At 46.9% G+C, this 21987-nt stretch overlaps 1 protein-coding gene across 2 annotated transcripts in view; it reads left to right on the top strand.

The window, feature by feature from the left end:
• Ptprg (protein tyrosine phosphatase receptor type G) overlaps positions 1-21987 on the top strand; it is a 676813-nt gene that overhangs the window by 567459 nt on the left and 87367 nt on the right. For both annotated transcript variants that reach the window (XM_041662359.1, XM_041662358.1), the window contains exons 9-12: positions 7860-8044; positions 13198-13306; positions 19463-19512; positions 21100-21871. In XM_041662359.1, the coding sequence (XP_041518293.1) occupies positions 7860-8044; positions 13198-13306; positions 19463-19512; positions 21100-21871 (1116 nt within the window). The remainder of the gene's footprint in view (positions 1-7859; positions 8045-13197; positions 13307-19462; positions 19513-21099; positions 21872-21987) is intronic.

Genomic DNA, 21987 nt, shown 5'->3' with positions numbered 1-21987 from the left:
CCCACTCTTCCCGCCAATTATTCCTCAAGCCTCCTTGAGGTGATTCTGGGAGCTATTCTTTAATTGCTGTGTAGAGACATGGGCAGGACCCTGACTGTGTCATGACCTAAGAAGCAGCCACTTCCAACGCTGCTGAGGAGTAGAAGGAGCCATGAATACGGCTTGGACATCCTTGTGAGGCTGACTCCCCATTCATTCTTTGCTCTTCTCCACACACCCGGGGGCCTTACGGTTGTGGCTTTGATCTTGGGAAGCTTTGTGTGTGTGTGTGTGTGTGTGTGTGTGTGTGTGTGTGTGTGTGTCAATTCTAATGCATTAAATTGGCTTGGACTGAGATACATGCCTTGACTACCACGTTTTGGATCTCTCCTTATACGGAGGAGGCACCGTTTAACCGAGTACTGTAGTGTGTTAGCAAGGACCCAGAGCCATGTTTCTTGGCTGGTACCAGGAACAGCTTCTCAGAAGGCATAGGCTGACGTCATAGGCTGAGCGCTTACAGCTGTTGCCAGCCACAAAGCCTGAGCTCCTCAGAACATGTGGACCCGTTTGTTAGATCAGCCTAAAGTCAGAGGGAGCTCAGTCCCTTGTGTGTTTAGGATTGGCCATTTAAAATAGGGTTTCCCAGAACCTACTGCCCATTCCTAATCTTGACTCTGTACAAATGATCCCCCACTTCCTGACTATAGCTTACTCTAATGAAAGCCTAGCTAACCTGCCTGGGAGGGTCACATGTAATTTTTTTGTCATGTCTGGTGTGAAAACTTTAAGTCAGCTTGTAGGCTGTTAGGCTGTCACACAGAGCACTCCTTTGGCTGCTAAAGGCATCTTTGGACCCCTATGCTGTGTGGCACAGCTGCTTCTTCACATCTGTAACATCATCCTAGCAGTCAGAAACAGGAGGCCAACCTTCAGGAACCCCAGCACAGAGCCGGGTCTCTGACAGAGATCCTGTTGTGAATCCATGTCTGAAGCAAGGTTCATGAGATGGAGGAAGGTTAGAGCCACCACATGGAAGGGCTGTTCAGTTAAGGTGGAGCTGGTCCACGTTACTCTTTTGGCTCGATGTCAGTATGTTCATGGTAACGGGAGATAGTTTCCCAGAGTGTGTTAAAGAGATCCAGTCTTATACTCAGGACTCAGTGGTTTGTTTGTTTTAACTGTGGCTTGGAAGATGGATGATTCTGATTTCTGCCACCTCCCTTAGTGTCAAGCCAAACAATGCTCCTTCCGGTACAGGATGTGGACACCTCCCGTGGTCATTAGCTTTCAGAAGAAAAGGGACATCATAGATAAAACAGACTCCAGAGCGGCAGGAGGGGCTGGGGAAATCCAGAAGGCGCACTTGGAGTTCTGGCGCACAGGATGCCTGCTCTGCCTCCCAGGCAGCAGTCACAGTGCTAGTGTCTGCAGACCCTTGTTTGCTGAGAAGCAGGACTGTAGCTCAGGGCTACTGGCAGCGATGGAGGAGATGCCCTGGCATGGCGTATGGGGAACATCCCAAGGCAGCGCAGAGGGAAGATTGGATGTGGCCAGCCGGTGCTCAGCAGAACTCAGGGTTTTAAATTGTGGCATGTGTACTGTATTAGTTACTCTGCTATTGCTGTGGTAAAATACCACAACCGCGCCTCCTAAACCTACCCAAACAGCACTACCAGTTAGGGACTGAGCACTCAAATATATGATTGGAGGTGGGGGGGGGCATTCTCTTTCAACCACTACACGTCTTTGCAAGTGAAGTGAAGCTTCACTTGCAAGATTGAGCAACAAGGCATTCATTATTAGACTCAGCTACCAATTGGTGAACTTGCACCCATCCTGGGAGCATTGCTGCCATTTGCTGGCAGCGTGTAAGATGTAAAGACATAGGACATCTTAGAGATTGGTGAAAATAACAGCATCCTTTTCATCCAAGTCTGTGGTTGCATTAAATTCGCTCCAGTCCTTAAGGAGCCCCTAGTTAAGAACTTGATTGTGCAGGCTTGCTGATGGTTATCTTTTTCCCTGCCAGACTGTGATCTCCAAAATGTTAAGACTTACTCCAGCCCATATTCATCATTTGAGTAAGTGAATAAGAGATCCTGTTAAGGCTACGTCTCTAAAATAAGCTAATGGGGAAACTGGGAGCTTCGTAGACTCATAATAGGTATCTCCTATGTCAGCCAGAGCAGCACGAGGTAAGGGCCATGGATGCTCAGTGATTTGACCACGTGTGTTTATTGCTTCCCTGTGATGGTTTGAAGGACCAGGACTTGTACATGCATTTCTGACACAAGAAGAATGTCAGTTGAACTGCCTTTGGCTTTAGAGGGACTCACAGGAGTTTGAGACTGTTCTGGAGATATTCTAAAGACTCCCCTTTGCTTCTGTTACTAAGAAAAGGCGGCCTGAAGAAACGCATGGATTCGGTTGCCCTGGATAGCATTATGTAATAGTAAGCCAGTGCCCAAGTGCTGTGTTTGAGCAATCTATGTCTCACACTGATCCACAGTTGGCCCCTCACCTCAGATGTGACACTCAGAAGTGGTGGGGGCCTTAAGAAGAGATCCCTGGAGTAGCTGCCGTTTACTCAAACAGCCTCAGACATTTGGGGTTACACTGACTTTCATCAGAGCTGTCCCTGTTTCTTACCAACAGCACAAAATGAGCAGGGCTGGGGTCAGGAGAGACTTAGATTGACTTTTGTGACCACTGGGGAAATGTCCTTGACACTGATGTAAAATCAGAAAACCTCGGGTGCTCAGCCAGAAGCCTCTTCATTATTTAACGAAAGCTGGGATCGTAATTAAAGGTTATTCAGAGTCAAAGCAGGGGTCCTCAGTGCTGCGAGGGAGTGTCCTGCTGGAGACCTGAAGAGCCATCAGTCCCCAGCGAGCCTGTCCTCAGGCCCTGGGAAGGGAAGGGCTGCTGTCAGAGCCACCTCACAGGGGATGTTTGTTTAGAGAACCGGGTGGGGCACCTCCTGTGTGGTTAAAAGGCTTTGATCTTTATACAAAGGGATGTGCGAAAAGATCCCAGTTTGCAGTGGCCGGCAGTAGGAAGGAAGGATGTGAAAGCAGGCGCCTGCCACTGCACTGCTGGCTTTGAGGGTTCAGGCAGCTGAGGATGAGCAGGCTGTGTAGGAGCTGTAGGGTGTGGTGGAACTGTGGCAAATGTGAACGCACCTATAGTCTAAAGGAGACCATTTCTCCGCTCTTCTAGCTCCCCCGATTTAAACATGAGACTTATAAGTAAAGGTTATGGGGCCTGAATGTCCAACGGGCCTGAGGCTTGCAACTGTAGTTCACTTACCGTGTGCCCATCACCCCAACCCAAGAGGTTACAGCATGCCAGTCACACTCACCCCAACTTTGTGAGGGTGCAACATGCCCGTCACACTCACCCAGTCCTATGAGGAAGCCAGTACCAAATAGTGGCCCATCATACAGTTAAAGAGACAATAGAAGACAAGGGCCAACATCCCACACTTCAATATGCCAGCTTTTCCAAACTCTCCTGTGAAAGCATGCACGGTTTCCAATTCCTTCCTGGGCTTGGAAGGGAGACCTCATTGACGCGAGGGTTTCCTAGAGGCACAGGCACAAGGCCTTCCCCATCTCCCTCAGCCTGGACAAGGGCTCACCGCTTCTGTGGTCAGGATGTGTTTCCTGAGTAGCGAGCATCCCCTTGCTGAGTAGACAGCATCTCTGTACAAGCAGAAGTCCTGGATGTGGCCACAGGAATGGACTGATTCTGTAGATGGGAGTCTTTCAGAAACAGCACTATGGAGCAAAATCTTTTCTCATCAAGGATGAAAAAGCTGTGCCTGTGCCCAGGAACCTGGTGAACAGTGATGTGCTCCCTTCCCTGAGGTCCTCACAGCTCAGGCAGAAGCGTAGGGAGTGAGCAGGTGGTGAGGAAGGACAGAGGGACCTACATGGTATTGAAGACAGACAACCAGTAAGGCTGGAGCAGAGCCGGCCAAATACAGGCAAGGGAGGAGGAGCAGGTGGAAACCTGGGAGGCTGGAAACGGAGGTCCGATCGATCACACAGACCTGTGGACTAGGGAATGGCCTAGGATCTTATGCCACGTACCATCAGCTTGCTTGCTGTTCAGATACATACGCACGGCAGCCACTGCTACGGCTCTGGCAGTGTATGGAGCATGACCCAAGAGGCACTGGCCACACCCTACTCTAGTGGGGAAGGCCGATTGTTCCAGATAGCCAGTGAAGCGGCAGGGTAACTCAAGGTGAGCGCTGCCAAGGGTCTAAGCTCTGTGGAGAAGCCACCTGTGAGCTGTGCCGAGCATACAAACAGATGTGTTCCTTTGCATATGGGGGACACCTCACCCACCACCAAAGTTTGTGTGACATAAACTGAATGTTAATGCCTTCAAGCAGCACAGAAGAGCCAAGAGTGAGACCCAGAGAAATCATCCAAAGCTGAAATTGAACACCACTGTGTGCGTTCTCCTGGACACAGCCACGCTCACGTTCTCACTGCCTCTGCTGCTTTGTGCTTTGAAGGCCAGAGAGACCACGTGACTTGCAAAGTCAAAAATATTTCCCATCTGCCCTTTTTATAGATAAGAATGCCAGGCTCTATCCTGGGTTCTTCTGGTACGGTGTTCCTCTGCAGAGCCCTCTTCCACATCAGCCCCACCGCGTCCCCCTTGTCCAGAAACCTGCTGTCTCAGAGGATGGGAGGCAAGCTTGGGAGTAGAGAGTGGAAAGAAGCTTCTGTCCTTGCAGCACATTTTCCAAGCCAGGGACTGTTGGGAGGTGGGCCCCTCGGGCAACATCTTCTTACCTTTGGCCTGGTCTTGGGCAGTCTAGGGCAAGTATGGCTCTAGAGTGACCCCTTAGCTAGAGAAACGCTTGCCTAGCAGGTGGTTCTGTCTCCTGAGAGCTTAGCTCTGTAGTTTGTAACTGATGGGGGATTCTGTACTCTCCACTCAAAGCAGTGGCATCTAAACTTCATTTATTATAGGCACAAGCGACTAGCTACGACATCCGCTTACCTACAGACCTTACGCCCGTGTTCTTCTTGTTGGTCTGTTTGGGGTTTCGCTTCATTTGGCTTTTGAGACAGGGTCTGGCTGTGCTGCTTAGCCTGGTCTCAGACCTGAGAATCCCCTGCCTCATCCTGAGGATGTCTGTGCTGGTTGGCATGCGTGACCACGTCCAGCTCTTTCTTATTTCATTTTTTCCTCACATCAAATTATGTGTAATCCTCTTTGACCTATGCAGAAGGAGATAGATAATCTACCAGACATTGGATTCTAGGATGTTTGCAACGGTTGTCTGAGGTTACAGTAACATTTGGGGTGAATCTTAGAACTTTCTCTTACTTTTGTGTACTAATATTATATTTCAAGAAAACATGAGTCATCTTCATCTACATAGAAAAGGCCAGACATTTTCGTTTCAAAAAATAAATAAGCACAGTGCATGTGGGTGCTGAGGGTATTTATGTCACTGTGATGTCACTGCCGGAGAGACATGCCCCTGACAGCTCACCAGTAATTGCGGCAGGGGAGGAAAAGAAGAATGTAGTGGGAGGTGAGAGATGTGGAAATTAGGTCATCTTTGTGGTGTATAGAATATTCCCAGTAGATAAACCTGGCCTCACTGCCAGTGTTAAGAAGGATGGAGATGTGGCTCTCTGCTCATTTCCCCCCTCCCTTTGTGCCATCTTGAGAAACAGAAGCCTAGTAAGTTGAACTCTTTAAAGGCAGTACCTTGTCGCCCCCTAGTGTCCTTGTTCTGTTATGTCACCTTTGGCCGTCCCAGCAGTCTTCATAGTCTGTATTTGAAATCTCTGCTCTGGAGGGAAATGCATGGTGGCTTGGTACCCATTCCTCGGGTTGGGGGGAGGGCATTCTCCAGGGAAGTGAGAATGTCTCATCAATCCCCACTTATTCCTGTTGAAGCCACGCAAAGCACATCTCTCCAACAGAGACAAGGAGCCTCTTGCCAGGCAGGGCTACAGCCAAAGCCAGCCATCCTCTCTGCGGGAGGGTAACCATTGGCTTCAGAGGCAGCCTTAGGTTTGTGAGTCTGGGATGGGAAAAGAGGTGTGTGTCTCTTGGTGCTCTGTTTGGCACATACAGCCTCAGACTTGCCACTAGCCCAGTCACAGAGCTACCCTAACATGCAGACAAAGCTGTGCCCCTGACCCTGGACAGCCCTCCCCTTCCCTCTTGGGACTCTGCTTTGGTGGGACCAAATGAGTCTTTGTCAGAACAACTTCACCTTGCCGTCTGGCCTCAGGCTTTTCCAGTGGTTCCAGGAGCCCGTGGGAGAAAGCCCCGAATTTTCATCTGGTTCTCCAGGCTTCTCAAACCTGGACTATTGCTTCTGGGTCCCTTCCATGGACTTCACTTCTTTCCAACCCCACCCAGGTTAGTCTTGCTCAGCACTCAGTTGAAAGGGCCTTCCTCAAGGGAGTCAGCCCCCAGCAGAGTCTCGGCCTTCTCTGGAGAGCTTACAAGACAGTGGCATTTTCCTTCCTGATATCTGCCAGACCTGTGTCCAATACCAACCTTACATAGGCAGTTCCTGTGAAATCTTCATCTCCCCTTGGCGACCGAAGGAAATAGGCTCCGAGGAGGCATTTGTTTAGGTCCAGGGACAAGTTTGGCTGTGCCGGTGAAGAGAAGGGTGGTGCTCTCGACTATGCAATCACTGTACACCTTCAAGAGCAGCGAGTGCCCCAGTCACCCCTCTGCAGACTGATCCACAGCTGTCAGGACTGTAGTGAGTTGGCCCTAGACAGATGTGGCTCCATCACATCTCCTAAAGCTTTCCAGCTACACGAATGGAAAGACACACGGACCCTCAGAGGAAGCTTTCTTTTTTTGTGGGTGCCTTTGCTTTAAAGTTATTTGAAGACTGCATTGCATTTATGCGTTAATCTGTTTGCAATAAAATTTCATATGCAACTATAGTTAGCTGGATAGTCATCCAGTCCAGTGTCTTGGCTTCCTCAAAGAGTCTTTCCTGAGGGCAAGTCAGGAGAAAGCTTTATTAATAAAGGGTAACATGAGAAGCGTAGCTCTAAGTGATCTTGAGGACAAGGGGACAAGTTTGAATATGGACATTGTATGAGTTAATCCTATTAACCTGACTGCTGCTTTTTTTAGGTAGGATTGTGGCTGTAAGGTTTGATTAGAGAATGTTGTTGTTCTTAAAAACTGCAGGCCAGAGTGTTTAGGACTGAAGTAACAATGTGTCTACTTAGTTCACAGTGTGTGTGTGTGTGTGTGTGTGTGTGTGTGTGTGTGTGTTGGGGGTAAGCATGGTAGTTCCTGACTGCACTCCCAGGGCTTAGGGGACTAAGGCAGTAAAACCGTAACATTAGGGCTAGTCTGGACTATATAGCAAGTCTGTGTCTCAAAAAATAAAAAGAGAGATGGGGAGATGGCTCAGTTAGTAAAATGCTCGCCTTGCAATCGTGAGGACCAAAGTTTGAACCCCAGAACCCATCTTTAAAAAATAGAAAAATTGCCTGGTGTGGTGAAAACTCCAGTGCCTGGGACCTCAGTGCTGAGCAGGTGGCCCTGTTCTTGGAAAGTTCCAGGCCAGTGAGAAGCCGGAGAAAGGACAACAAGGTTGTCCTCCTCCTCCACACATTTCACACTTGCGGGTGCATACTCGTGTGCACACGTGCACATATGCGTGTCCACATGTGTGTGCACACACCCATGCACAGTGGGTGAATAAGTAAATGAAGACAGGAAGGAATAACCGATACGGAAGAGAGTGTGGGTGGCTGGGGGTACGTACTTCCTGAGAACCGTGTCCCGGAGTCAAGGGGCAGACGTTTGAGTGGCAGGTGGTGCTGCTGCCCATTCATTTTTACCTGTGTCTCCAGTCTGCAGCTCTCCACCCATCCACATGAAGGTGCAGCCTCTGAACCAGACAGCGCTGCAGGTGTCCTGGAGCCAACCGGAAACCATCTACCATCCGCCCATCATGAATTACATGATCTCCTATAGCTGGACCAAGAATGAGGATGAGAAAGAGAAGACTTTTACTAAGGACAGCGACAAGGACTTGGTAAGGCCCCCTGGGATCGAGGCCTCTGACAGTATACAGAGAGCACATCTCCTCCTATAGGGAGAGAGGAGATGGTGACAGAGAGCCCCCCCCCCCCCCCAGAAGCTGGTAGACCAGCTAGCCTGGCATACAGAGCAGTGGACAAGACCGTGTCTCGAGGGAGATGGAAAGCAAGGACCACACCTGATGTGGTCTTCTTCCTCCACACATATACTGCGGTGTGTGGATGCCCAGACATGTCACACACCCCAGTTTTCCCTTTTATTTTTTTATTTTTTTTTTGCAGTTCAACTTTTTATTTTAATAAAACCAGAATATGCACAGCACATGCAGTGCTAGCATCTAAACTAATACAATAAGCAACTACTAAAGCTACAGTGACTTGAGGGTCAATCTTTACATTCAGCAAGTTTAAACTCATTTTTGAAACATAACTGAAAATATTGCTTGCTGATATAACTTGCTCAAATGCTATTGCTGAATGTACAAGTCACTGAATATACCAATACAACAAAGATAACCACATGTTTGAGGATTGCAATGTGCCAGACATTCACTGAAAAAAAAAATACAACTAAACAAAACTCACACAACAAACATCTGAGAATCTGGACACTTTGTATCAGTGTTTTGAAGTATTTCATTAATATCTTAAGACAAGTGTATCAAAACCTTGGCATGATTTAATTTCAAGTCGCCAATTTTGTTTTTACTAACATCAGAAAGTTATAGCTACACCGCCAATGCCGGGTCTGCTTAATTTGACTTAAGAGTTATTATGACTTAACATTAAAAGCTCACACTACCCCGAAATATATAATTTCACGCATACGGTGACATTCAACATTCAAGTGCCAGTGTTTTTGTACTGTCTTTTGGTCCCAAACAAGCCCTTTTCTTTCGATCAGGTGGTTAATACGTATTAGGTGAGTTACGTAAGTGCACCGTGGGTCATGGCACTTAGTGAGCCGTGTTTGAGTGTTACCTCTCACAGTTACCCTACGTCTGCTTCCACCTCTTCATCTTCTCTGCACACAACTCTGCCTGCTGCTGGCCATAGTCCCCAGGGTCCCTCATGTGTCACTCATGTGTCAGTACACATTCTTGTTGCCTGATGAACTCCAGAGCCCAGGGCGCTTTAACCTGACCTCATGTTGGCCACACAGACCAACGCCAGCATCTCGTTTAAATGTACATGAGTATCTGGCCTCAGACGCCCAGCAAGGCCCTTTGGGCATCTGCTTGTAGAAGTTCTTCTCCCTCATTGTAAACCGTTCAACACTCATGAGTCTTTAAGAAACTCAAAGTGACGCATGGGAGTTTGAAAGCCTTGCTGCTTTATTGTTAATCAAAGGAGGCCCCAGAATAATGAAGCCTGTAATTGTATATGCACATGGAAAATGCTTCTCCTCAGAGTGGGACTCTTAATGACTTGCCACTTTTTTTTTTTCTCTCAATAGAAAGTCCTCGGTGCTCATTCAATCAGTCATAGAATAATACTTTTCATATTCCTTTAGATGAAGATTCTTTTGCTTCATTGTCATTTATCTTTTCAATTCCCCTACTAGACATTGTTATCTGGGTCGCATCAGGGAACACAGAGCTTCGTGAAATTGGAGAGGGCTGTATTGGAAGGCACCCAAGGTCACCGTGTGCCTTAACCTTCCTCTTGCACACGGGAGTCCATCAGGGAATCCTTCCTTTCCTGAAGTCAGGCCTGTATTAATCTGCGGAAATCATCTAGGCGCCCCTTCTGTTTCTTGTTCTAAGTGGAAAATAATTAAATGTGCAGGGAGGAAGAGATGCTGGCTTGGAGTGAATTCTAGTGAATTCCATCTAGATGAAGTGAAGATTTTGCTGTGATTAGAAGATGGAACAGAAGTTCAGGGAACAAGGCATAAATTGGATTCAGAAAGCAAGATGGGCACAAGACTCTGCTTTGACAGTATGTTCCATTTCACAGGGATTCATAGAGGCTTTTTTTTTCTCCTATTGAGACACACAAAATTAAGTTTCTTATTTCTGCCACACGCCGTGAGTGCTGACTCAGGAGAGTGCCCTCCTCTAGCTCACAGTTACTGCGAGGCTTAGCCAGTCTCCTGTCCCACACATTCATTGTAACCCTGTGTTGGTGCTCAAGGCTTTTTCGAAGAGAATGGAGTAAAGCCTCAGGAATGTGACCTCAACTGTAGACAGAGGTTTCTGTCCTGCCCAGTCCTGACGCTCTTCAGTCCCAAAGAAACACATAGAGGCTCGTATTAATCATAAACCATTTGGCCTGTTAGACCAGGCTCATTATTAACTAGGTCTTACAATTTAAATTAACCCATAATTTTGTCTGTTTAGCCACAGGCTTGGTAACTTTTCTCAATGAGACGTTCTCATCTTGCTTCCTCTGCTTGTGCTGGCAACTGACTTTTCCTCTTCCCAGGATTCTCTTAACCTAGTCATCCTGTCTATACTTCCTGCCTGGCTACTGGCCAATCCGTGTCTTATTAAACTAATATGAGTGACAAGTCTTTATAATGTACAAGAGCATTATCCCACAGAATTACCCCTTCCTTTCTTTTCAAAACAAATACTCTGAATCTAACCTCCTTTGCTTAGCTTTTTTTCCTGACCATTGTCCATAACAACTTGTAACCAACACTCGAAACAAAGGCAAAAATCCCTAATCTATTTTTTGGGGGCATGTAGGCATAGTTTTATAGGCTACTTCCTACTGACTGGGGGCGCTGATAATTTTAGGAGGACCCAAAGAAAATTTAGAATTATGGTCAAGTCCTGACTGGAGTATTCTGTGTGCCTGGATCTTCTCAGCCAGCAGCCTTGAAGCTGTTCTGGATGCAGCACTCAGAAAAAACAGCAACAGAGGTCCTCTGAAATATTAGATTATCTGGGCCATCCATTCCCGTTGGAACTTTTTTTTTAGGGATCTTCCTCTATAAAGCCTTATTTTCTTAACCCAGCATGAATCCACAGCCTCTCATTTGCTATGGAAACAAAAGCAAAACCTCTCCTCCAAGGTAACATATCTTTTGACTTAGATTTTGAAGTCAAGATATTTTTAAAATCTATAGATCTGATTAATTCAGCAGCATTTATAATCAAATGTCTTTTAGCAGCTGTTGCTCCTTCCTCAGCAGTCAGACAATTCAAAAAGAACACAATAACATACAGTATCCAGATTCTCTATGGATTTTCTATCGTTACATAGCTTTTTTAAACTTTATTTCTTTCATTTCTATTTTTATTTTTTGAGACAGGGTTTCTCTATATATCTTTGGCTATCCTGGAACTCACTCTGTAGATCAGGCTGTCCTCTGCGGCCTTAGCACATCTATGCTCTCTGCTTGCTGCCAGAAAACAGAGCCTATCAGAGACAAAACGGTTACCAAGAAGCTGTGCTTCACTTTGGTCTTGTCTGTCTAGGATCCTTTCTTTCTCTTTTTAAAGCTTTCTCAGGCTTTATGTGGAAATTCTTGCCAAACGCCATTTGTAGACGAAAGTTTTTATCCCACCTGGTCCCACAGCTGTTCAATTCCAAAGAAACACACAGAGGCTTTTATTAGCTATAAACTGGTTGCCCTGTTAGCTCAGGTTTATTGTTAACTAGCTCTTACAGCTTAATTCACCCATAATTCTTGTCCATGTTTAGCCACATGGCTTGGTATCTTACCTTGCTTCCTCTGTGGTGACTGACTCTCTGCCTTTCCTCTTAATCTGGTCGCCTTGCCTATACTTCCTGCCTGGCTACTGGCCAACCAGCGTTTTACTAAACTAATATGAGTAACAAATCTTTACAGTGTACAAGAGCATTATCCCACAGCACTTAACCCCCCCCCCATTCCCATCTGGAAGTTGTTCCCAGTGGTAGCAACCAGTGTTGCCATGACCACGTGCTAATACCAAACTAGAGGATTATGGTGACTGTGCCAGGAGAACCCTCTTAGTAAGTCCATTCATACTGGCTCGGAGTACACACGTCTGCCAGGAGACCTGTCACCCATTAGAGGGAACTGTCGGAGACTAGTGGCATTTCCTGCTTGTTTTTCCAGGAACAAAACTGCCTACTTTGTAGGTATGTTCCATTTCCTCGGTGTTAAAGGCTGTGGAGAGGAAGCATTGAGGAATGGTGGTCAGGATGTGGCTCGTGATGTCTGATGACAGTTGACAAAGGGCCAGGCAGTAATTATTTTAGGCTTTCCGGTCATATAGTCTGTCAAAACATCTTAAACTTGTCAATGTTTTGGTGAAAGTGTACAGAGTACACGCCCATGCATAGACATGTGCGCGCGCGCGCGCGCACACACACACACACACACACAATGACCTTGTCTATGTGCCAGTGAAACTTCATAACAGATGACCTGCCTGATCTAGCATGCAGGCTGTAGCTTGTCAATTTTCAAGTGAAAGTAACCCTACAGAATACACACACACACACACACACACACATACACACACACACACAACCACAAACAGAAAAACAATGGCCATGCCTGTGTGACAGTAAGAGATGGCCTGCTGGATCGGAATGCTGGATCGGAATGCAGGCCATAGCTTGCTGGCTCTGGCTGCTGCTCTCTTCAATGTTACCAAGAGCAGAGTTTGCCTGGCCTGTGTTACGCAGCGCTGTTAGGTGGCTGTGCCTGTCCACATACTAGCAGAAGCTAGAAGACATTTAGTGCATGTTTCAGGGCCACGCAGCTAGAGAGTACTGTGGCAAAGTTACGTCTTGTAAGTCTGTTGATTTTGTTCTTTGTGCGGAGGGCTTTAGACAACAACAACAACAAGAAAACCATCCAGACAGAGAACTTTTTTGCTAATTTTCTAAAACTGACATGGCTCTGGAGTTCTTTTCTTTAATAACTGTGGAGGTGGTTGTGGATAATAATTACAATTTCTGATGTTTAGTGATAACGACAGAAGTCAGGGCTTTGAGAGCAGAAAGGCTCAAGACCTCTCCCAAGCTATGAACCAGTTGCTGGTAATTCTTTAGTGTTGAAACAGATTTCCCCCACGAGGTTATTCCTAAGCAGTCTCTAGAGAAAGCCAACCGTCGGGACTCTGGGATGCCCAGGTTAGTTCTTGGGTGAACCGCATCTGTGAGCTCAGAACCAACTCGGTACCTTCTCTTCCTTCCCCTGCAGAAGGCCACCATTAGCCATGTGTCACCTGATAGCCTTTACCTGTTCCGAGTACAGGCCGTGTGTCGGAATGACATGCGCAGTGACTTCAGTCAGACGATGCTCTTTCAAGGTAAGGCTGGTTATTGTCTTCGTGTCTCCCACTGTCCCTAACGCTGCTTCTTTCCTCAGGGACTTGGTTCATAGAGGGTGTAAGCCGTATTCAGGGAGCTCTGGTCGTTTAGGTCTGTCTTTGGGGTTGGGAGTCTCAGAGGCCGATAGAAGGAGAGGGAAAGCAGGGTTGTCTTTACAGGGCTTCATTGATGTGTTCCAGCTGTGCCTCTTGTTGCAAGCTACGTCAGATGGTGTGGTCTCCCGATTCCTGCCATAGCCTCTTACTTAGATATCCAGCAGGACTGATCTTTGCCTTTTAAAAACTGGAGCCCAAGATATATATAATTATATATATAATTTCTAATTAATTAGTTTTGGTATTTTCTGACCAGGTTTTTCTGTGTAACAGCTCTCTATCCTGGAACTAGTTCTGTAGACCAGGCTGGCCTCAAACTCACAGAAATCTCTGTCTCCTGGGTGTTGGCATGAAAGGCGTGCGCCACCACCACCTAACCCAAAATAGAAAATCTGTCCTTCCAGTTTTTAAGCCACACAGAAAAGTCTCTGTGTAGTATTTTCCCAGTCTGGAGATCTGTGTTCTGTGCTGCCTGGGGACCTTTAGGAGGATCTAGGGCCAAACTGAGGGTGAACCAAATGGAACTTTGCCTTCATGCATTTAATGGAGTCATTTTTCTAGAAAGCAATCAATACAAAGATTTCATGAATGAAATCTTGAAATCTTATTTTATTAACTTATTTTATTTTCTCGGTATACATGTTTTATCTTCACGCATGTATATGCACCACATGCATGCGGTACTCATGAGTAAGGCCGGGGGAATGTAAAGATAACCTGGAGCTGCAACAGACACCTGTAAGCTGCATGCACGTGCTAGGACCCGAACCCAGCTCCTCTGCAAGAACAGCAAGTGTTTTTAACAAGTGAGCCATCTCAAACTCCAGAAATATTAGAACGATAGATAGATAGATAGATAGATAGATAGATAGATAGATCAGATCAGTTGTAGCTTAGTAGTGAAGCATGTGGTTAGCATCCACAAGGCTTAGGTTCACTCTCTATCAGAAAATATAATAATAACAAAAAATTATAGAAGTAATCATGGGACATAATCTTTTTTTCTGCCCCATTTTAATCCTAGTATTATTTACAGAAATCAGCAGTCACCTATGGTCCTTAGTTTATGAATATAGTTTCATAAGAGAAACTAAATCCATCAGGAAACTCAGGGCCTCTGCCTCCGCAGAGACTCCGACCGCTCAGGCTGCTTACTTGTTCAAGGCCGCAGCTTTCTGCCTGTCGGGTGAAAAGCCTGCACACCAAGCCAGTGTTACCCCATTTTCCTCTACCGTGACTTTCTGCAACAGAGACCATACTCATCTGATCCTTAGCTTCCGAGTTGTGGATCAGATTAAACATCTGGACTTTTTCCTAGAAAATGCATGTAAAATTGCAGACCCTTTAAGTCACGTGGGCAGGTTGCACCAGCACCATCTGAAGCCTCTGAGCTCCGCAGGCTCACAAACCCTCATACCAACCTAGTAACGTGAGTTCTAGCAAGATGGCCCTAGTGACTGACAGGCGCGTTAAATGCTGAAGACTGCCAAGGTGGAGCTGGGCTCTGCCGGGAGGGTGCAGGTCCCAGCCCGCGGTCATCAGCTGTGCCATGCTGAGAACCTGTGTTGTTTGTCTTAAGGCTGTGGTTTTACCACCCCAAGGAAACGGGCAGCCTTTACAGGCAGGCGCGTACGTGGGGGCCATTGTACACTAACACCAGTGTGCCTTGAATAATCAGTGTAGCATAAATCACAGGACCGTGGACCAACAACTCCTGGTGTTTCACTGTGAAGTGCTTGTCTAGACCTTACCAATTGAACATTCCACACCCAGAAATGGTGACGTCCAAATCCTCCAGTACCTGAAGTCACTTGATCATCATGGGAGTGTTCATAAAGTTTCAGCCTTTATGAGGTTTGGTTGAAAATAGTAAATGATAGCCGGGCGGTGGTGGCGCATGCCTTTAATCCCAGCACTCGGGAGACAGAGGCAGGCGGGTCTCTGTGAGTTCGAGGCCATCCTGGTCTACAAGAGCTAGTTCCAGGACAGGCTCTAAAGCTACAGAGAAACCCTGTCTCGAAAAACCAAAAAAAAGAAAATAATAAGCGATGAACCCAGGGGGGACGTCCTCCAGCATAGATTTCTTCCAAGGAACTGGAATGTACATGTGTCATTTAAACATTCTTGGCTAATGATTTCATCCTTCTGTTAAAAATTAACTAAAGTTTACCAAAGTTTCATTTTTTTTTCATAAATAAATCTGTGTCCACACACTTACAAGAATGCATTGTTCCATGTTGAGCAGGCTCCTTGGGCCGTGGCAGGGTCTGTGTCAGGCAAGGGGAGGGAGAAGGTCGGCCGGTCTGGGAGCTTGCTGCGGCCAGGCCTTGGGACTTCAGCCCCATAAATCATGATTAGGCCTCTCATTGCCTGGACCCAGAGCCTGGGAGCTGCAGAAGTGTCCCCTTTGATTAATAGTCCTGGGCTGCCTGGCCTCTGAAAAATTAAAGGATTGTAACAGCGCTATTCCGAAAAGGCCCCATCAGGTATAAATTCAAATCAGGGAACATCTTAAATGTCTGGTCACAGCGGCTTGTTAAGAATGACTGGTGTGTGCGGGGCATTGGCCCCCATGTGTTGAATAGGAGTGGATCCTTGGTTCACACCTCCCCACACCACCCATGAAAGCCCTGTGCCAACCAACCCGCACCCTCATCAAGGTCAGCCCTCTGCCCTTTCCTGCCCAGCCTTTTCCCACTGCTTCAGAGCAAGAGAGAGCAAGGTGCAGAATTCACCTCCTATTCAGACTCAAGGTTTAAGAACGAAAACAGGATCTCGAGAATTCCAGAGAAATTTTTTTTTCTTTCCTGTAACTGCTTTTAGAAATAAAATTGTATCGGATTTGGGAGCATAGGAACTCAAATGAAGTATTGTTTGTAGTGATTATAACCTATTTATGATCCATATAATATCCCAAAGCATTGGACTGGCAAAGCAGCTCCACTGGTAAAGACATCTGCTGCCCAGCCTGCAGAGCTGAGGTTGATCTCAGGATCTACGTGATGACAGAAAGTGGATCTCTGACCTCAAAGCGTGTGCCCATGGCATGTACATGCTGTGACATGCACAGGTATACACAGGCACATACAATAAGTAAATAAATAAAGTGTAATAAATGCTAAAATACTAATAACTGTACTCAGCCACTGTGATACATGTATTAGCAGCCCTCATAGCAAGTGACATTTATGGTGTGGCTCCCCTTACAGAGTGTCACCACTTCGGCTGCTTCACCCCGACATTCACCTGGGACAGTTTTTCATGTAGGGTTTTGTGTGTGTTCGTTTGTTGGGGAGCGCGACCTGTAGTTGTGGTTTAGTTTGGTTTTTACAAATGGGGAAGTTATATTCAGAGAGCAATCAACTTGAGGTAAATCATTTAAGCTACTGAGTGGAGTTCTGTGTTCTTCATCTCAGCTCCATGGCCCATGGACAGCTGTGAACCACCCTGTCACTCCCCACACAGAGTCTTTCATGTTGACAACAGGCCTCATGGGCAGCTGCGCTAGCCACTGTACAGTGCTCAGCCGTCAGTCACGGGTGGGGCTTCCAGAGCCTTCTGTCTGAGCATAAAAGTCGTCAGGCACATCCTCCCTCACGGTGGTCTTAAGAACTAAAATCCAAGCCGGGCGGTGGTGACGCACGCCTTTAATCCCAACACTCGGGAGGCAGAGGCAGGCGGATCTCTGTGAGTTCGAGACCAGCCTGGACTACAAGAGCTTGTTCCAGGACAGGAACCAAAAAGCTACAGAGAAACCCTGTCTCGAAAAATCCAAAAAAAAAAAAAAAGAAGAAGAACTAAAATCCATCAGAGGGGAATCAGTTAAAGTCATATACACTTGTCATAATATTTCAAGCAAATCTGAGCTGCGGTGATACGTGTATGCATTTATTGCAAGCACCAAGTGACAAGCCGTTGGTCCTGGAGCTGCTGCCGTGTCGAGGAGCGATCACCATCAGCCATTCTCAGAAATCACTGAGTCGATCTGGTGGTAGAATGGTGTCAGATCTCAGAGACTGTTCTAGACTAATAAAGCCAGCAGCCTGATGGAATGGCAACTGAGCCCATTGGCCTTCTCAGACCCCCTTTTAAAGGGCACGAACCACCAGGGCTCCTGGGAGCCTTTTATCTTCTGTTAAGGAAGCAGGATGTGCACGCCTGTCTGGGGTATATTTTGACCCAGGTTAGAGTTACAGCCTTAGCTTCTTTATTTGACCTGTTATCTAAGCAGTTGTATTGACTTGTAGATCTGCCCTCCCGGTTCTCTATTTGCACACTGTACTTTTGCTTAAACAAAATGCGTGCATTATTATGTCAAGAGTTGTGAATTCGGGTGTCCATGGGGCCTGTCGAGGGGCATAGGTGGTAAAGGGAGTAGCAAGATACCAGGTGCCCAATAAAAGGAGTGATAGACTAAAGTTAATAACACAGTCAGTGTTTTTTGTTGTTGTTGTTGGTGGTGGTGGTTTGGGGGGTCTTTCTTTTTAAAATTATAGGGCAAACAAAATTGTGTAGGGCCCTTGCCATTTCTAGATTAGGTAAAAAGCATAGCAGATACGTTACTTGCTTGGTTGATTGGCATTTTTGGTAATGTTTTGAGGCTGTGTGTATAGGAGGCAGGTCTTGAGTTTATATAGAATGTTCTAGTTTTATTAAATAACCTCAAGAAGGCTGATATATTTTTTATTATAAGTTATGATGTCTAGCGTTATTCCGGAGCCAAATGTTCCTCAGCAAATGAATGACTGAACATAGTCGGTAGAGACGCACAAGAGAATATTATTGAGCATTAAAAAAAAAATGTAAGGAAGTTCTGGCCCGTGCCTGTTTTGCAGGGGTGACCTTTGCAGACATTATGCTATGTGACATACATCAGTCACCAAAGTACAAATGGGCATGATTACATTTATATGCACAATATAGAAGAGTCACACGCAGAGATAGAAAGTACCATCCGGTGGTGGTGTCTCCCAGGGACCAGATAAAAGGAACTGAGTTGGTTGGCTCGTACCCAGAGTTGCATTTTGCAAGATGAGGACGCTCTGAAGATGAATGGTGGGGAGGTCAGCTGCATGATTAAGCAAATGAACTAACTGACCATTAGTGGATCAAATGCTAAGACTGGCTAACGTGGTGAATTTTATATCCTTCGCCTCTTAATACAAGTTGACATGTACTGGGCGTATCTTTTATGGAGACTGCGTGGGAGAGCGGAACTTTGCGAAGAAAAGAGCACAGAACAGGTGTGCAGCAAAAAGAAAATGATGTGACCGTGTGGAGCATAGCTTGGAGACCATCAGATGCAAGCGGGGAGGGAGCACGTGACAGTCCACGGCTAGAGGAAGGCAATAGGGTTATTGCAGGACACAGTGAAGGAGCTAATACAAGATGAACCATTGGGCTGGCAGAATGGTTCAGTTTTTGAAGGTGCTTGCAGTCAAACCCGATGAGCCAAGCTCAGTCCCACGAGATGGGACAAGAGAAGCACACACACACCCCATCCCCTGCCTTCTCATGAAGGAATACATGCATAAATGTAATAAAAGCTGAGAATATGGTAAGTTGTCATAAGGTAAAGATGCATAATAAAATCACTGCAAGGATGAGAAATGGAGACCCTCCCCCCACAAAAATAGATGAAACTCAGAAGCCCAACAGCCCTGGAAAATGCATCCGAAGGTCAGTGAAGTTTCACAGGCATTCGGTGCAGCGATAACACAGCCGTCCGTTGCAGCCGTGGGCATCTTATTGTTGTTGAAGTCCTGTTTCAGTAAATCACTGATAATCGCAAGTTTTAAATTAATTGCCTGCGACGGGAACTGCTGGCTAGATCCTGATTGTCTGACCATGTCTGCATGACTCAGGAGCGTGTCGCGTCGTACATTGAAATGATTGGAAAGTGTACAAAGGGGTACTATTCTGTGCCATGAAAAGTATGTGTAATTTAGATTCGTGTGTCCATAGGTAGGGTTTTATTGGAAGCACGTGTATACATTGTGTTTTGTTTACATTGTAACCTCTTTTTTATTCCCCCCTCAGCTAATACTACCAGAATATTCCAAGGGACCAGGATTGTGAAAACAGGCGTGGTAAGTGGAGAATGCTGGGTACACAGTCCCTGTTGTTAATTTGGATGCAGTTAAAGCTCTTGCCACAAGGTGTCAGTATAATGTTGTTGAACTGCCCTCACAGAGCGTTCAGAGACACTTGCTGTCTAAGCTAGTGCGCGAGACAGCAATATTAGTGGCTTCTATCGTATAATTTTGTCATCATAAAAAATCTTCCCGATCTGTAATTATGTATGATTTCCTGGAATCAGATGATTCAGGGATTACTCCATCCCCAGCCCTCCACTTATGCTAAAATCCAGATGTCGTAACCCATAGCTACTGATCAGAAATTACCAGTGCTGGGGAGAATCTCAGTCGGAAACTCACTAGGCACATCCCAGCATCCAGAAAGCCCAGGATGGTAGTACCGTTATTCCCATTCGACAGGTGAAGAAACTGAGGCTTGGTGAGTTAAAGGAATAGGCACTTCGTCATACAGAGTGAGGCAAGGAGTCAATGCTAAGCAGGCTTTTCTGTGTTTGGTGGCACTTGGCTTTCAGAAATGAGCTTTAGAACCCATGGTCCTTAAACGGCTAGATTTTTCTTTTTAATGTTAAAGTCGTGTGAAGTTCCAAAATATGTTCCCACTGTTGTTTTGGACTTGGATAAGTGATGAGGTATAATCTGGTGTTCTCTACACCAGCTCATAAGGACTTAGAGTGCTTTCCCAGGACATCTCCTGGTGTTGGTAGAAGATGTCTCCCCTGAGTAACACCATCACTCAGCCCAGTTGAGTGTTGGGAAAGGATGGGCTGAGCTTAGGCCTCAGCAGCCCTGCCTCTGGCCGAGCAAGCACACACTTTGCTAAACTCCAAACTCCCTCTCACTCTGCACCTTCCCATCTTTGTACATAGAGCAGGCTGCATTGCAAGCCCTGGCCCCAGGGTGGCGCTGTGGCAAATGCAGTCACTCTGAAAGGCTCTGGGACTGGACTGCGCTCAGCTTGAAGCTGCAGAGGCTTCTGTAAAGCTTGTGTCCCGAGTGTGGCACCTGCTTCTGAGCCTGCTGTTTTCCCTCTTGGTCTGCTGCCTGCAACGCTGTATGAGGGTGGAGTTAACTCCATTTCGTGGTTCTCCACATCTCAGAGCTAGATAGTCACGGGCAGAAATTGACTTGAAGCATTGACGGGCAGAAATTGACTTGAAGCATTGACTTCTGCATCTTGCCCCCAACTTCGCACGCGCGCGCGCGCACACACACACACACACACACACACACACACAAATGGTGGGCATCTGGCCTTTCTATGACTTTTTTGTTGTGTATCTTTAAGGCACTTTTAATGTTTTAATATTTAATATTTCCCCATCTGGCCCAACCGTGAGCCACATCAGTAAAAAACTGAATTTAATACAGTAGTTAATTTTTTGATTCAAACTGACTATAAAGCCACTGAAATAAAACTTGGTTACCCTGGACTAGCCATGGTTAACTTATGAAAACCTGTAGGATGGATGGCTGAAATTCTGAGGTTTTGCAGAGGGGCCTCACTTCGGTTCTTGATTACTGATACTGCCTTGCTTTTTCCTTCACCTCCCTTCTCCACACCCTGGGTGGCCCTTTCAGCCGACAGCCTCTCCTGCCTCTTCAGCGGACATGGCCCCCATCAGCTCCGGCTCTTCTACTTGGACATCCTCTGGCATCCCCTTCTCATTTGTTTCCATGGCAACTGGGATGGGTCCTTCCTCCAGTGGCAGCCAGGCTACAGTGGCCTCTGTGGTTACCAGCACGCTCTTGGCAGGCCTGGGCTTCGGTGGTGGTGGCATCTCCTCCTTCCCCAGTACCGTGTGGCCCACACGCCTTCCTACTGCAGCCGCAGCCAGCAAGCAGGCCGGGAGACCAGTCCTTGCCACTACTGAGGCCTTAGCTTCTCCCGGGCCTGATGGCGACTCAGCTCCTACCAAGGACAGCGAGGGTGCGGAGGAAGGGGAGAAGGAGGAGAAAAGCGAGAGTGAGGATGGAGAGCGGGAGCAAGAGGAGGAGGGGGAGAAGGACTCGGAGAGGAAGGAGAAGAGCGAGGCCACCCATACAGCGGAAGAGAGGAACCGGACTGCTCCTGCCCCCACGCCTTCTTCCCCTCACAGGACTACAGAGGAGGGGGGACATCAGACTATACCTGGGCGTGGGCAGGACCACGCTGGTCCTGCAACAGACCAGCCAGGCCAGGTTGTCCCAGGCTTGGATCCCAATGAGGACGCAGCCACCCAAGTGCCCCCAACAGCCACAGAGGAACATTATTCAGGGAGTGACCCCAGGAGGCCCGAAATGCCATCGAAGAAACCTATGTCCCGAGGGGACCGATTTTCCGAGGACAGCAAATTCATCACTGTTAACCCAGGTAGGAGGTGCTGGTCCATATTTGAGGGTCCAGGCTGCTGTGAGCAAATTCGACCTATTTCTAAAAGTAGGGGGGCGGGGGGTGAGGGGTGGGGAAGCAGGTAATAATAACTTTGG

The sequence above is a fragment of the Microtus oregoni genome, unplaced genomic scaffold, assembly GCF_018167655.1.
Source record: "Microtus oregoni isolate MIOR12 unplaced genomic scaffold, Mior012 000013F_ref0000133, whole genome shotgun sequence".
Lineage (NCBI taxonomy): Eukaryota > Metazoa > Chordata > Mammalia > Rodentia > Cricetidae > Microtus > Microtus oregoni.
The sequence above is the reverse complement of the archived record's forward strand: the minus strand, read 5'-3'. Positions and strand labels throughout refer to the sequence as shown.